The 13,371-nt window shown below is 42.2% G+C and overlaps 1 protein-coding gene across 1 annotated transcript in view; it reads left to right on the forward strand.

Annotated features, from left to right (window-relative positions):
* Positions 1-13,371, forward strand: part of wdr91 (WD repeat domain 91) — a 34,370-nt gene that overhangs the window by 670 nt on the left and 20,329 nt on the right. Inside the window, exons 2-6 of the mRNA XM_039780662.1 lie at positions 5,026-5,162; positions 9,101-9,280; positions 10,177-10,384; positions 11,053-11,135; positions 11,556-11,665. Of these exons, the coding sequence (XP_039636596.1) occupies positions 5,040-5,162; positions 9,101-9,280; positions 10,177-10,384; positions 11,053-11,135; positions 11,556-11,665 (704 nt within the window). The 5' untranslated portion in view covers positions 5,026-5,039. The remainder of the gene's footprint in view (positions 1-5,025; positions 5,163-9,100; positions 9,281-10,176; positions 10,385-11,052; positions 11,136-11,555; positions 11,666-13,371) is intronic.

The following is a 13,371-nucleotide window of genomic DNA, read 5'->3' on the forward strand; positions in this document are numbered from 1 at the left end:
AGACAGACAGCATTTTATTTGATGCTTACGTTACGCGTTTAACACATATAGCCTAGTTAAAAGTCGATGTATATCATACTGTACCTGGTATTGCCATACCAGTGTTATACCCCTTCAGAAGCATATAGATGGATAGATGTTGATACATAGATAGATGTTGATAGATGATGTATTTTAGGATTCACTGTTTAAAAACAGTGTTTTTTATAGTAGGCTACTGCTGCACCCTGCCTTGTCAAAAGAAAATGAAGCCTTAAACCTGAGATATCTGCAGATTCCCTATGTTGATAGATATTAATTAATATCAGGATAGAAAAAGTTGAATTAGAGCATACCTTAATTACTACTTTTTCTACATATATTCTCCCAAAACATTTTGATTTTTTTTCCACATGACCAATAAATGATGGAATCTCCCATCATATTAAGTCATTTCTATTGATAACATCCCAAAAGCCTACATTTCCTAAAACAAGTGAAATCTGCCAATACAGAAATGCTTACTTTCCATTCATGTTTTGAAACAAGAATGAGTAAGACATTCTCATTGCATTACAATATGGAAAAAAATGAAGCTTGAATTCAGGATATACTCCAAATAAGCGATATAAATGAGCTTTGACTTGGAAACATGTTGAAATATTCGTACTGCACTGTCTATCTGATTTTGACTCTTTTAAAGAAAACATGGACTTTAAGGAATCGATTGCAGAAAAGATTACTTGACGCAGGGCTCCAGACTAACTTTTTGCCTTGGTTGCACTGGTGCGCCTAACCTTTTTTATTTAGGTGCACCAGTGCAAAATTTAGGTGCACCCACATTTTTCAACACTAACGTTAACACTGAATGGCGATACACGATATATAGCTCTGTATTTTTTTTACAAAGTGGGCTAAATGTTCAGTTTTAAGTCAAAGCCACTTTTCACAAGCTCAGGCTCAAGGCCTACCAAGAGCCTGGGTCTGTCCCAGGTTTCTTCCCAAGAGGGAGTTTTTCCTCGCCACTGTCGCACTGCTTGCTCTTGAGGGAATTACTGTAATTGCTGGAATTCTTGGAGCTTTGTAAATTATAGAGTGTGGTCTAGACCTACTCTATCTGTAAAGTGTCTCGAGATAACTCTTGTTATGATTTGATACTATAAATTAAATAAAAAAATTGAATTGAATTGAAATTGAATTTTATTAAAACATATTGTGATTAAAATAAAATGCAAAGACAGGGTTTCCTTTACCAGTTTAAAAATATACAGCTGCAACACATGTTAATGAAAGTTATCTAAAATAAATAGCCTAGGATATATATAAAAAAAAAAAAAAATAAAAAAAAAAAAATATATATATATATATATCTGAGAAAGCTCCTTCACTTGTTTTCAACAACAATAACAGACTGATTAAAAAAGAAAGAGGACGCCCAGATAGCTCAGTTGGTAAATATAGAGGTTTGACTCCGACCTGCGGCCCTTTCCTACATGTCATCCCCCTTCCCCCCCCTCTCCCCTTTCATGTCTTCAGCTTTCCTATCAAAATAAAGGCCGAAATCATAAAAAAACGACCGAAAGACAGGGGGAGTGCGATGGACTGAAGCGTATGCTAGGCTACTCAGAGAGTGACGGCTGACTCATTAGCGGCGTTACACCAGTCTTGTGTCGGCTATGAAATGTCTGTATCGTCACTGCGCTGCATTTTTATGAACTATGATCCAGCAGGCTCCGTCTCTCAACGAACTGAAGTTAGTTGCATTTAATAACTTCTAATGTGTTTTTCGCCGTGGCGGCCGCAATAACAGAGAGTTTCCAGTGGAAACACTGGTACCAATACAGGTTTCCCTCTCATACTTAATATACAGCTGTGTTAATAACAATTAAAACTGTAGACGAATGTCAGCATGTGGACCGGCGGCGCTACGTCTCTCATGTTGCAGGTGAGCCGGCCGGTGTGTGAGTGAATGGGGCGGGGCTGCGCGGAGGAGAGATCCAAACACAGGCACGGCTTTACAGAAGGAATGGGTCATGTAACGCAACATTAAACCATATCCATATAAACGACATCGCTTCGTTAGTGGAGAGGCAGCGGATGCGAGGACGTTAGGTGCACCGGTGCGTCCTAGGAAAAATCTTAGTCACACCCTTACAAATTTTGGTCGCATTTGCGACCAAATTGGTCGCACTCTAGAGCCCTGTGACGTGTTTTAAAAATTAAAACAAAACCTTCTAACCAATATGTTATGTTACCAAAGATAAAGAAACAATACAACAGTGACTAAGTTTACATGCACACCAATATTACACTATTATTCCGAATATGACCGTAATCCAAATTTGATTCAGGTCATGTAAACCGCATATTCTGGTTGGATATTCTGAATAAAAGCCTCTTTCCCAATATAACATTTTCCAGATTAAAGCTATAGTGCATAGTTTCTGTCGCCCCCATGAGGAATTCAAAGTAATGACAACAAAACTGTCGGCGCGTCCACATGATACAAGCCCCCCCCCTCCTCCATGCAGTTGCTAGTAGCAAAGGAGGACACGGAGAATTAAAGGGGTGATACAATGCAAAACCGATTTTACCTTGTCATAGTTGAATAACGACAGTTCGGTGGGTAAATAGGACATACATAGAAGCTCAAAATCCCATTGACACCCCTTTACTATGACAATCTCATATTTTGAAACTGCCGCTTTAAACGGGCGAATCTCAACAAAGCTAGATGCTTACGTAAGCATTTCAGGACCAGTACCTTTGTCACGCCCATGGGTGTATTAAGAGAACGGTCACGCCCCAACATTTACATAGGCTACACAACTGACCTGAGATCAGGTAGTCTTCTGAATCTAGGTTGCGCAGATCTCTGCTATTCCATTACAAAATTCACTTCTGAAACTTTTTTATGCGAGAAATCAACTATGTAAAGCTCAAATATGGGCCGCTTTACGAAAATGGATGGCTAATTGCAAATTTTGTCTGACTGTGTGTCGGAGTTCAGCGGCCGGTGCTGCCTGGGTTGCTACATCGCCGCCCTGCCTGTCCTCCGTCACAGACCCCGGCCTGCTGTGAGCTCGATTGAGCTCGGCCGGCGGCCCGGTGCTCAATACCCGCGCAAACTCACCCTTTTCTGGGTGACTGGACTACTACACGCCGCTGCCCTGGCAGAGCTCCAGGGCCTGCAGCTCGCTGTTCTCCCTCCCCTCTTCCTGCTGCCGGCCGGCCGGTGTGTGACTGAGAGCGCGGTCAGCGAGCTTGTTACGCCCCGCAATCTCTTACCGCAGCCCGCAGGTTCCAGTTAATCTTATAATGGGTATGTGTGTTGAGGTATTTAAACAAACAATCTGGGAAATAAACGCCTCTTGTCCGCGAGTCTCATTGATAGAGCCGCGTTGAGCTGGAGTCCATCAATGAGAGCTAGCTAGCCTCCTCCTAACGAGACCTTTGACATTCACAAAAATGCATTCAATTGAAATCCGAAATCGGACAAGTGTTGGCTAAGCTTTGTAAGACCTTGGGGAACCTGTAATATACATGCCGTGACGAAATTCAAACTGTAAATATACTATAGTTATGCCGAAAGTGTAGCTAGCTAGCTGCAACCGTTTCCCATTGTTTTGAATGGGACATATATGCTAGCTAACTGCTCAACAACAAGACGCCTTGCGTTCATAAAAATGCCTTAAAATCTAATCGGACACAACGGTTAGCTTTATAAGACATTGGGGTAGATGTTATATAAGTGGCGTGACGAAATTCAAACCGTAAATATATTAGAGTTATGCCGGCAGCTGGCCGCGGAGCCCCGGTAGTGCAGTATCCACAAAGGGTGACTTTGCGCTGGGTATGGAGCCCAGCAGGCTGCCGCTTTCTCGTCAGACTGTGTGGAGCTCCTAAAGTCCGACACGTCTTACCAAATTTGCAATTAGCCATCGGTTTTCGTAAAACGGCCCATATTTGAGCTTTATATAGTTGATTTCTCGCATAAAAAAGTCTCAGAAGTGAATTTGGTAATGAAACATTGCAGTGTCTGAAATATGAGATTCTGTCGCGTCTCTAATGTGTGTGTGTATGGGGATTCGCTCAACCAATCAGCGCGCGTCTCTAATGTGTGTGTATGGCGATTCACTCAACCAATCAGCGCGCGTCTCTACGTGTGTGTATGGGGATAAGGCTCAACCAAGCAGCCCGCAGCTCATCTAAATATTCATGACCATACCATATTTGGAAGAAAAGCTCTTGTTACAAATGGGGCCAAAACACAGGGATGCATAAGGGCCAATAAAATATCAACCAGGCCATTTTCAGCCCAACCAATATTACAAACCCCATTAGGAGACCATAAGGAACAGTGTGAAATACCCTATATAATCATTCTATCACCCCTTTAACATTATCTACTCAAGTTTCTGCGCTGGAAGTCGCCGGACGCCACAATCTTCTGATCATAGCCATACTGAGAAATCCAGAGAGAGTTGTGCGGAGCTGATAGTCTGAATTAGCTTTGTAGCAACTCATTTTGTAATGGCTTGAATGTAACGGATGTTCATTAATATCAAAAAGTTACACACTAAAGCGGTCCAACAAGTCCACCACCGCTAGTAAACTTAAAATCGTATTTTGCCCAGCTGCATGTGAATGGGAATATTAGTGGAATATTCACTTCCATTAGCCAATTTAACAGCTTAGTCGGAATATCGTCTTTTTCAGGATAAGTGCAAAAAAACGGAATATTGTTTATTGTTATCTAAAAGTGTATTGTTATTCTTATACTGTATTTTTTTCTATACTTTATTTTTTTTATACCTCTTTATTTAAAGAGTGTTTTGTAAGCTGCTAAAATCTGCTGCTGGAAATCTAATTTCCTTGCGGGAGTCATCCCAAAAGGATCAATAAAGAGAAGTCTAAGTCTATGTAAATGTTGTCAACGTCACAGACATTTATATGGTCAGAACAGTTTTAACTGAAGGATTACACATGACTCAGACCAACGCTTGTACACTTTACAAAAGACTGTATTATGTTGTACCTTGGCAGGGTCAGAGGTCACCATGGGCTCGGCAGTCGAGAGGACAGACGAACACGTGAGAGAGTACCTGATGTACCGCGGCTTCACCAGCACCATGAAGCACCTGGACACCGAGATCAAAGCCGACAAGGAGAAAGGCTTCAGGGTACGACTGATGGAAACACGGACGGATCATTTGTCTGAAGAATTTGTTTAACCGTTGTTTTAGAGACCTACTCTTTTCTTTTTTTCTTCTTTTTTTTGTAAAGATAATTTTTTGGGCATTTCTGCATTACGGGCAGAAATCCTTGATTATGCGGCACGTTTTCTTAAAAAATGCAATGGAATATGCGGGATATTTATGCAAATTTATGGGATGAAATTTCGGGAACTTGCAAAAACTGTGGTTTGATGAAAAAGAGAAAAAAAAGTGCTTCCCCCAACACCCTGCTTTTCGATGATATTCACGTCGCGTAATTACGTCACTTCATAACGTTCCCATGACAATGGGAAAATGGCTGCTCTTCTGTGAAGTAAACGCAACATTTTTCAACTTTCTACTAAGATATATGTATGACTTTTTTGCAACGAAAATGCGGAGATTATGAAATCATGCAGGCCCTGCATATTTTGCGCGGAAATCAGCAATTTATGCGGCGAAAGTGCGGCGTATTTGAAAAAATGCGGCCCCCATTTGAATTATGCAATTGCATAATCGCATTTTTCTGGAGGAACTGACCTCTACACATGGGTGTGCGCTCTACCAACTGAGCTACCCGGGCACCCAGAGACAGACTCTTTTAAAAAGCTATAACTTCTAGGTTTTTAAGATAAGATAAGATAGCCCTGGGCGCCTGGGTAGCTCACCTGGTAGAGCGCGTGCCCATATATATAGAGGTTTACTCCTCGATGCAGCGGCCGCGGGTTCCACTCCGACCTGCGGCCCTTTGCTGCATGTCGTTCCCCCCTCTCGCTCTCCTTTCATGTCTCCAGCTGTCCTATACAAATAAAGGCCTAAAATGCCTATGTTACCATGTACCGTATTTTCCGCACTATAAGGCGCACTTAAAAGCCTTTAATTTTCTCAAAAAACGACAGTGCGCCTTATAATCCGGAGCGCCTTATATATGGATCAACCTCTCGGATCACTGCCCCGTTGACGGGACACTGCGTCGCTGTAACCTCGATAAAACTTCCACTCATTCGCGTTTTTATAACTTTAAAGCATTAAATATTCAAAATATACAGCCATGCGACACACCAATTGAAAGCTTAGCCTCTAATGATTTACTTAAGCCCACATACAAAGCATACGATGATTTATAGCAGTTACACAACTGTTACAAAGTAAACAATTTACAATAAAACAATTTAGCCATAATCTGCGCAGCTGTCAAGAGTGCATCCATACCTGATTTCGTTGTCCTTTCAGCAACTGTAGGATTCCCTTAGGGTACAGATTTGATCATTGGCAAATTATCAAAGATGTTTTATCAATATTAATAAAGTTATGAATATGGTTATTAATAACTTTATCAAATCGACAAACAATCAAAACGGGGCACCACCCTGCTAGTCAGGGACCAATAATCAAACTGTGGATCAGTCTCATTTCTGTGTAAATCCTTTCAAAAGGAACTAAAGGAAGGGGTGAATCCAAGCAACGGACCTGATCGACCAGCAATTATTACAACAAGTACACAAATAATCACAAGCAACTGCTAATTAAGTATAATAAGATTTATTAACTTCACAATTATCAGTAGCTAAACAATAATCCTTCAATAATAAACTCATATACCTTTTTATAATATCACAACCAAAAACAAAGCAAAAACAAAGCAGCATGTGTCGTGTGTGTGTGAGTGTGTGTGAGAGAGAGTGAGTGACAAAGGAGGGGGCGGTGTCGGAGTGTAGTTCTAAACACCAAAACAACTCCAAAGATGGCTACTCCTGTGAGCTGCACAAAACTATTTAGCCTCAAGAGGGCAGTAGTGGTGCTGCGTGCGCGGAGAGGGCTGAAGAAGCCGGGGGGTTGCTAGGCAACGAGAACGCTTAGCCGATCTGGTAGCTAGTTCCTGTTTTAGCTCTGTACGAACGTAGGGAGATCCCACGTGTGAAGCTACAGCGTTAGCTTGGTAATTGCGCGGCTGCCGTAGTCGTCGGTGTCGGTGTCGTGTCGTGGTGTCGTGTGTGTGTGTGTGTGTGTGTGTGTGTGTGTGTGTGTGTGTGTTAGTAAGAAGAAAGAGGAGAAGAGTAAAGAAAAGAGGCACTATGATCTCAGTTATCGATAATGACCCAGTTCCCCTCAGCTACTCAGGTCTGGGCTAACGTTTAGTTAGGACAGACTGAGACTTCTGGTTTTGCTGAGGAAAACGTCATTATACCCACTCCAGTAGCTCACAGCTGATTTTCGCGATTCTATCGCAGACAGTAATTAAAACTCCTGAAAGGAGTGAGCAGATAGCAATTACGGTTTTAACCCAGCTACTTAACACGACATAAATCAACGAGTATAATGATCAATTTATACATTCACAGAACAGATTAATAATCACATATGGATCAGTACATGATTAAATCAGATCACATTAATGGCAACAAGTGGTAGCGAACCCTTTGCTCATTAATAAACACACTACTTATCTCTGCCCAGACGAAAGCCTTCTTACGGTGTGTTCAGTCCGTTTATTCCTGTCCATGGGTTCCCACAGAGATGAAACAAAACGGGTCTCGGGTGCCCGTCAGCAACCACTGAGAAACTTCCCTCCAAAAAAAGGCAGCGAGGGGGGGGAAAGTTTGGTCGACTTTGAGAAGAAAAACGTTGTTTCCTTCTCACTGCAGTTATGAAAAACACTGGTGCGTTTTTCATAGGATCCTCCGAAATTAAATCCACTTTCTCCAGAAAATAGAAGTTGAGCACAAGCACTTGCGCGTCCCCTGTCAGCAACGGAGTTGCAAGTGAAGACAAGGGATTTTGGATGATCAGGCTTATTTATAGATCAGGACCCCCTGCTGTGTTTATGGTCCCGCTGAACCAATCGGAAGATTCGAAACTCTTGAAAGGGTGAAAAACTACACCGTTGTAGTCCTTTGACTTCCTGCCAGTTGTGAGGAGTTTCCCTTCTGGCTGGCACTTCGCATAGAGGTGTGAATTACCCGCTTTGGAGTTTACATGCAGGCCAAGATTCCTTTGTCTTGGTGACATGTTCCTTTGTCTCTGAGCATATGTGTGTCCTGTATCCAGAGGTCAGTTTAATATGAGGCCTTTTGGTTAAAATCAGATTTAACCAAGCTCTTGGTCCCCAACACAACAAAGTGGTATTTTGGCCAAAACTTGATTTTGATAAATCCACAAAAGTCCAAGGAAATGTAATATCCAAGCTTTATATTCCAAAATGATCTGTTCGCCTCACAATGTTGAAGTTTCTGGCCGAATCACAACGGAAAAACGCGTTTTCCATTTCCGCACTTGTCATCGTCGCTAGCTTCTCTGCCCAGCTTGCTACATGATAGATGTGGGCGTCATCGTATTCCCTAGCTTCTAAGCTTTCGATTGGTAGCGGACAAGCCGATGACAACATGTCAGGGACCACATTGAGACGATCGCTATTTAATCGGACCACGTAGATTTAAATGTTATAAGGAGGGAGTGAACGGAGTTGTCAGAACGCTTCATAAAGTTTGACTTTATCTGACGGTTTTGTTGACATTCCCTTTAGCACAGCTCCATCTAGTGGATGCATAACGCAACCCCAGTCAAACGTTTGACTGCAGTATCTTCTATTCTATGCGCCTTATAATCCGGTGCGCCCTATATATGAAAAAAGTTCTAAAATAGGCCATTCATTGAAGGTGCGCCTTATAATCCGGTGCGCCTTATAGTGCGGAAAATACGGTACTCCTATTGTACATGGTAACATACAATAACATTTTGTAGAGCTCTTCTGTTCAGTGAAAGGCATTTGAAAAAAAAACAAGACATCACACACATTCAGGGCATAATATTTAAGAATAAACCGCTAGATAAATAAGAATTGCACACGAGAGCGGGGCATTGATGAGATAAAGATGTCTTTCATCTCGAACTTCTTCCATTTGCAGGTGGATAAGATCATCGATCAGCTGCAGCACTTTGTCCTGAACTTTGACCTGTTTGGTCTGAAGGAGTACTGGCTCTACCTGGACAGACGTCTGTTCTGCAGACTGGAGGACGTTTACCGGTCCACGGTCAACAAACTGAGAACCAGCCTGTACAGATACTACGTCATCAACACCATCCAGGTAACACCCTGTAGGGCAGGGGTCTTCAACGTTTTTTAAGCCAAGAGACGGAGCAGGGACCCCTTACTACATGTTGTATATAATCAAGTTGCATATTAAACTAGGTCTACAGTAACGTGTGGGGCGGCCTAAAGCCTTTATACATACCATACTTCAGTGCATAGAATACTAAGAGATTAAAATAATTGTTGGTATGATTTTATAAATCATGTTTTAATGTTAAAAATACACAATGGCACAGTGAATCCTTTGGATACACTGGATCTGTGGATGGCTAACTTACCTTTACCTATAGGCCAGTAAGCCTATCATCAGTGTTTTTTTTGTTGTTGTTTTTAAAAGATTATTTTTTGGGCTTTTTTCTAATCAGGCAATACGTGTAATTGAAAAAGGCAAGGGTTTGATTCCCACTGTGATACATCAACCAATGTGTCCCTGAGCAAGACACTTAACCCCTAGTTGCTCCAGAGGAGTGTTACCTCTGACATATATAGCAATTGTAAGTCGCTTTGGATAAAAGCGTCCGCTAAATGACATGTAATGTAATGTAAAAAAACTTTCAAAAGTCGCAAAGAAACTCCCTTCATCCATTTTGCCTGATAATGGTCTAATACCGAAATGTCGCTTACTGTTACATTTATTTTTTGCAAGTTAGACAGTGTGCGGGAGTTTCCCTGCAGCTTTTGACTTACTTATCCCCCTCCAACGCACCTGTCTCACGTTATAGATGTGCCAAGTATTTTTCTGTACTAAAAAAAAACCTTTAAAATAATTGAGGACCCTCTGAGGACCCCTTGTTGAAGATATCTGCTGTAGAGAGAGAAAAAAAAAGACACTGTACGAACAGTTCAAAATGTCTCTTCTGCTTCCATTTATCCGTCCTTTATTCCTTCTAGAAAGGAAACCTGGAGAAGACTCAGGAGTTTTTCCAGAAGCAGGCGTCGGAGCTGCAGAGTCAGGTCGAGTGGCGGGATTGGTTCATCCTGCCGTTTATCCCCACCCCCGAACAGAACCCGGCCTTTTCGCCGTACTTCTCCCGCCAGTGGTCCGACACCTTCCTGGTTTCACTTCACAACTTCCTGTCAGTGCTCTTCCAGTGCATGCATATCCTTTGGCTGAATCCTCAGCCGCAAAGTTACAGGTTTGCAGTTTTAGGGATAAGTGATAGTGGAAAAAGTTCTAACACATGGCTGAAAGTTTAAAGGGCACCACACTGGTGCACAGGGGCAATTCTAGGATCAGACCTTTAGGGGGGGCTCAGCCCCCTAATAAGAATGTGACAGCCCCGTGCTAAATCAGTAATTTCATTAGCCGATAATCTCTGACTAGCTACTGAACGTCAACTAATGTTTTTTCACACTATTAACACTACGATGGAACTAAACCTGACACTTTATAAGTCACAGTAATAACGACCAATTTGACACAATGTTCTAACATTCAGTAATGTTAGTGGCGGGAGCCTGGCACAACCACCTCTGATTGGCCAAAACTATGTTTCTGTTAACCCTTTCCTTGACTGGGTTACAGGTGCATAGCATTGGCGACAGACACACAGGATATTAAACCTGTTTCAAGCCCTTTGAACCTGTAATTATTTGTTCTCTGTTACTAACAGACAAGTTAGCAAACTCTAACTTGAAGCACTAAAATTGACTTGGCTTGACCCCCCCCCCCCCTAAAAAGGGTCTAAAATCGCCAATGCTGGTGCACTGTCTGGGTGTCATTTAAACTCTGGATTAGCTGGTTTCCAGTCCTTAACTGGTTGTCACCCCAGCCGGTCCTGCTGAGTTTTGATGCTGAAGTCCAGAAGATGACGAGCCTGACAGAAGAGAACGAACAGCTCCGCCAGCTGGTGAGAATAAAATGACTTTTTTTTTTTTTTTTTTTTAAGACTTGTTTTCCAAGTCCCAAAGATAAATGCATATTATACATGCTGCCTCCTGTTAACCCAGGCACACACATGCCCAGCATATGTTCGGAGAATGTTCAGGAGATATGCGGTTTGGGCACGTTAGTTTAAACGGAGATTAGTTCTTCTGTAGTTAAAAACACTTGTGTGTGCACGGAGTTTGCTTTTGGCTCAAAACTCTGCTTAAAAACCAAAACGTAGCAATGTAAATGTAGCCTCAGTGTGCAGGCATTCCTTTTTTCATGGATGGGACATTTGATCTCAACAGTCTGTTAAATAGTTTTCTGTGGCTCGATGTTATTGGGGTATATTTTTTTTCTTGTTGCTGTATCTAACCTGTGTGTCTCTTCTTATCTCGTCCAGCTTTTCGCCCTGCAGACAGAGAGTCGGGACCAGAGAGAGGGAGACGTGATGGTCCACCACAAGCTGCCGGTCTACGTCCAAAACATGGACCGTCTGGGAGACACTGAGCTGTGAGACACTAACACCTCTGTCTTTACTGATGACTGACTGCAACTAAGATGGCTGCCATCCTGTCAGGTTTTTTTTTATGTTCATTGTGTTGATTTGAAAGACAGTGGACAACAGTATGCGCTTAACCAAAGTTATTTATTGGACAAGGAGTCAATGCGTTTCTAACATGGCTGGTTCCACTGACCCAGAGGGGCTTTGCAATCCTTTGGGGCACCCAAGATGGCTGCCATGCTTTACATGAAATGGAAGTATTATTTTTTGGATGCGTTACGCTACATTTACATCGCTATGTTTTGGTTTTTAAGCGGAGTTTTGAGCCAAAAGCGATCTCCGTGCACAAACAAGTGTTTTTAGCTCCAGTAGAAGAACTAATTTCCGTTTAAAGTAACACGGCCAAACCGCACATCTCATCAACATTCTCGTAAACTGGGCATAAACCGGGGTAAACAGGAGGCTGTATACTTCGCCCATTGCCGGTAGTTGCCATGGTAACATTAGTAGCTTAGTCTCAGAGAACGAGACGTCATGACCCAATCAGACAGAGAGACGTTGGCGTCAGTGTTGGTGTTGCCAAAGGTCTCTGTTCGCGGCTGTTGAGACGGCAACACAACCCCGCAGATTCCAAACCAAAACGGGTCAGAAGAGTTTTCAAATGTCTCCGGTCTAGTGGCTCTGAAACGCCAGAGCAGTGTGAATGCAAGGTATAAATGTAGCAAAAGATTTTAGTTTTTAAACCAAAACGTAGCAGTGTAAATGTAGCCTTGGAATCTCTATTTAAAAGATATCAGATCAAAACAAAGTTCTGCTTGTCTATCAGTTTAATGCTTAAATGAAAAACAAAAACTGTATTATGCGCCATTACAGATGGCAGCCATCTTACATCTTCTCTCTAAATGGTCTTTCCATCCATTGCGGTGTTGTGTTTTTCACGCTGATGTTTTTTATTTATTGTTTCATTTCGTACCGCCAAACACAGGACCGACACATGAAATGTTTCTGGTGTATCTACATAAGAGTGACATGACACTGTCGTGAACGTGTCATCAACATTATAAACAGTCATAAACGTTTATGACATAATGCTTCTTTTAGTAAGTGTCATTGGGTTTTTGTCATGACAAGTTATGGTTAGGGTTACTCCTCATTTCCACCAACTGCGGAACGGCTGCGGACCGGCTCTGCTGCGTGTTGGCTCCGTGCTCCGCCGTCCGTCGATACCCACCAGGTCCGGATTTGTTGTGTAACGGCTGCAGCCACGACTGACAGCTGTAGTCACGAGGACCGGCAGCGGATCCGCAGACGTTACACAGTTGGTGGAAGTTACCGGTTAGGTTTCATGTTTCATGACTGTGTCATGACAGTGTCATGTCACTCTTATGTAGATACCTTCAAGTAAAGTGTTACTAGAAGTTTTACTATGAAGTCCAAAGCCCAGTTCAGACCAAAGATTTGTGACGAGACAAGTTAAAACTTGCAACCAATTGCATCTGCAACGTTCTGAAACCTGTGTGTTTACAACAATTTCACTAGACGGCACGGTGTATTGTCTCCATAGAAACAACTCTCTGTACTTCCGTTCTAACTTCCAGCTTTTACGGCTTCTTTGCAGCTGGATATAAATAGTAGTGTCTTAAAACATGAATGAGGATAGAGATAGTGAGATACTTGCTACAGTTGCATTTCTAGTGATGAAACGGTAGAAATA

The sequence above is a fragment of the Perca fluviatilis genome, chromosome 17 (genome assembly GCF_010015445.1).
Source record: "Perca fluviatilis chromosome 17, GENO_Pfluv_1.0, whole genome shotgun sequence".
Taxonomy (NCBI): domain Eukaryota; kingdom Metazoa; phylum Chordata; class Actinopteri; order Perciformes; family Percidae; genus Perca; species Perca fluviatilis.